Source organism: Brassica oleracea, chromosome C4 (assembly GCF_000695525.1).
Source record: "Brassica oleracea var. oleracea cultivar TO1000 chromosome C4, BOL, whole genome shotgun sequence".
Taxonomy (NCBI): domain Eukaryota; kingdom Viridiplantae; phylum Streptophyta; class Magnoliopsida; order Brassicales; family Brassicaceae; genus Brassica; species Brassica oleracea.
This window is the reverse complement of record NC_027751.1, coordinates 11084744-11086802: the sequence shown is the minus strand read 5'-3', so window position 1 is coordinate 11086802 and position 2059 is coordinate 11084744. Positions and strand designations below refer to the sequence as shown.

The following is a 2059-nucleotide window of genomic DNA, read 5'->3' as shown; positions in this document are numbered from 1 at the left end:
ATGTATTATTAAACGCTTATGAAAATAAAAGCTACTCTAAATCTTATTCAACTTTTTGTAGTCAACACCAATTTCTTTTACTTCAGTTATATACAAATAATGGTTATTTTGTCTAGTGATTACAGTTTTGTTACACAGTGCACTTCCCTAATTTTCTTATATTATAATGACAAACCTTTTTCTGTCAACTTTTAAATATTGAATGTTCATGTTATGTTCGAGCATCGACACTTTTCTAGAGAAAACATAACGTGTCCTTTCCTTTGACCGGATAAGGTCGTAAGATAAAATGTTCCTTACGTCCACGTCTCTGCCTTTGGTCAAATATGCAAGGCGCTATCTCCCTCTATAAATTTACCTTTTTTGCATGATTAAGAGTTACAATCTCAAACTCATCTACAAATCTTGACACACATCCAAGAAAGAAGAGAAACGTTTTTTTCTGAATATCATCTCATCGAGTATTCTATCTATCACAACAAATGGAAGGAGGCTTGGGAACGATGTTTATGAAGGTGGTTTTGTTTGCTCTTGTACAGGGTTTGGTGTATCTCATCCTCACTAAGTCGTCGAGGGTTTTCTCCAAATCAAAATCCTTTAAGAGGGCTTACAGTTTTCGGCCGGCGAGGTCCGTCAGCATCCGCCGAATTCTGGCGGCGCTTCAGGATATGCCTGCCGGTGGCGAGATGTCTCCTTCCTCTAATGGCGCGTCTTCTTCTGTTGCCTCGCCTTCTTTACAAGATGATGTAGTACCAACAACTGCTGCATCATCATAATCACCATCTTAGAGACATATATATGATCATTATTTAAATTTTATATTAGAGACATATGTCTCTAATTTGTTATCCCCTTATTTTATTATTTTTGGAACATTTGTTTCGTATTCTTTTCCAGTTTGAATGATTGATTCGTTATATTGATGTAAAATTTGTCAGTACTCTATGTAGATACAGTATTAAGCCGTACCATGTACATTCCAAAACAATTTAGTATGTTTATAATTTAGTATAATCCTTTATTGATATTATAGTTCTTTTGGTCGCCATTGATATTAACTTTCCTTTTGCTCGATTGGAGAAGTATTTCATGAATATGCTCAAAGGAAAGGTCGACGAATTAATCTCAAAAGGGCTAAACATTAAAAGAACTTTACATTACCACTTTATCATACATGATATCTGCGTAAGGCACAAGTTTCTTTACATTCCAAACATTTCCATCATGAAATGGATAAGCGCTATGAACCGGACATTGATAGGCTTATTTCGTGTCAACTTTACAAAATCACAAATTGCATCATCATTCAATCCCTCCATGACAAGTTGACAACACATTAGCATCAAATATCGCTTTACTGCAAGCAAATGGAACCATGTTAAATTAATTTTTTTTAGAAGAACAGAAACGGAAAACGAACCTATGATCCCTTATACTCCAGCTAAGTGACCCAAGGGATTCATACACTAAGTCAACTTCTCAGTTGGCAAAATTCTTCTCTTCGATATCTTTCCTAAAAGTAGGCTAGCCACCGGTCAACCTAATCTTGGTAACCCAAGAAACAAAAAGACCAGCCAACCTAACAATATCTGACTGAGACAGAAACTGAAGCTTTGGAGTAAGCTCCACGCTTTCAGACGGCCTACAATACTGACACCGGAGGTTACAGCGTTGACCGTTCTGTCAAAGATATCCTCAAGTAGGTATATAACCGACCAAACGAATCAATCAATATGTCTGAGATAGGGTTGTCAATTCTCCAATCAACTCGAGCCGCATTTCTGTTAAACAAATGCTCACTGGCCGTAGCACTGTTTCTTGATACTGAGCTTGAACCAACCTGGTGAGAAGATAGCACAATTTAAGCATCCATTATCTAAAAAAACACATATATAGCCCAAAATTTACCAAGAAACAGTTCAAATTCGTGAAAGCCACTTGCCAGTCATTGATTTTGAAAAGGCACATCCTCATCGTTGTTAACACTGCAGAGAGGCAACTCGAATGTGAACCATGAGTCACTTCTTTGGTAGACGGAGAGAGTCTTCTTCTGTAAAAC

The 2059-nt window shown here is 37.0% G+C and overlaps 1 protein-coding gene across 1 annotated transcript; it reads left to right on the top strand.

The window, feature by feature from the left end:
* Window positions 1–384: 384 nt before the first annotated feature.
* On the top strand, window positions 385–1025 carry LOC106340585. Its single transcript, XM_013779436.1, has one exon. The coding sequence runs from the start codon at window positions 483–485 to the stop codon at window positions 774–776; it is 294 nt and encodes a 97-aa protein (XP_013634890.1). The 5' UTR covers window positions 385–482; the 3' UTR covers window positions 777–1025.
* The last annotated feature ends 1034 nt before the right edge of the window (window positions 1026–2059 follow it).

Excerpts from the sequence above, each read along its gene's own strand:
- LOC106340585 (XM_013779436.1), top strand. The coding sequence starts at position 483 with ATGGAAGGAGGCTTGGGAACGATGTTTATGAAGGTGGTTTTGTTTGCT.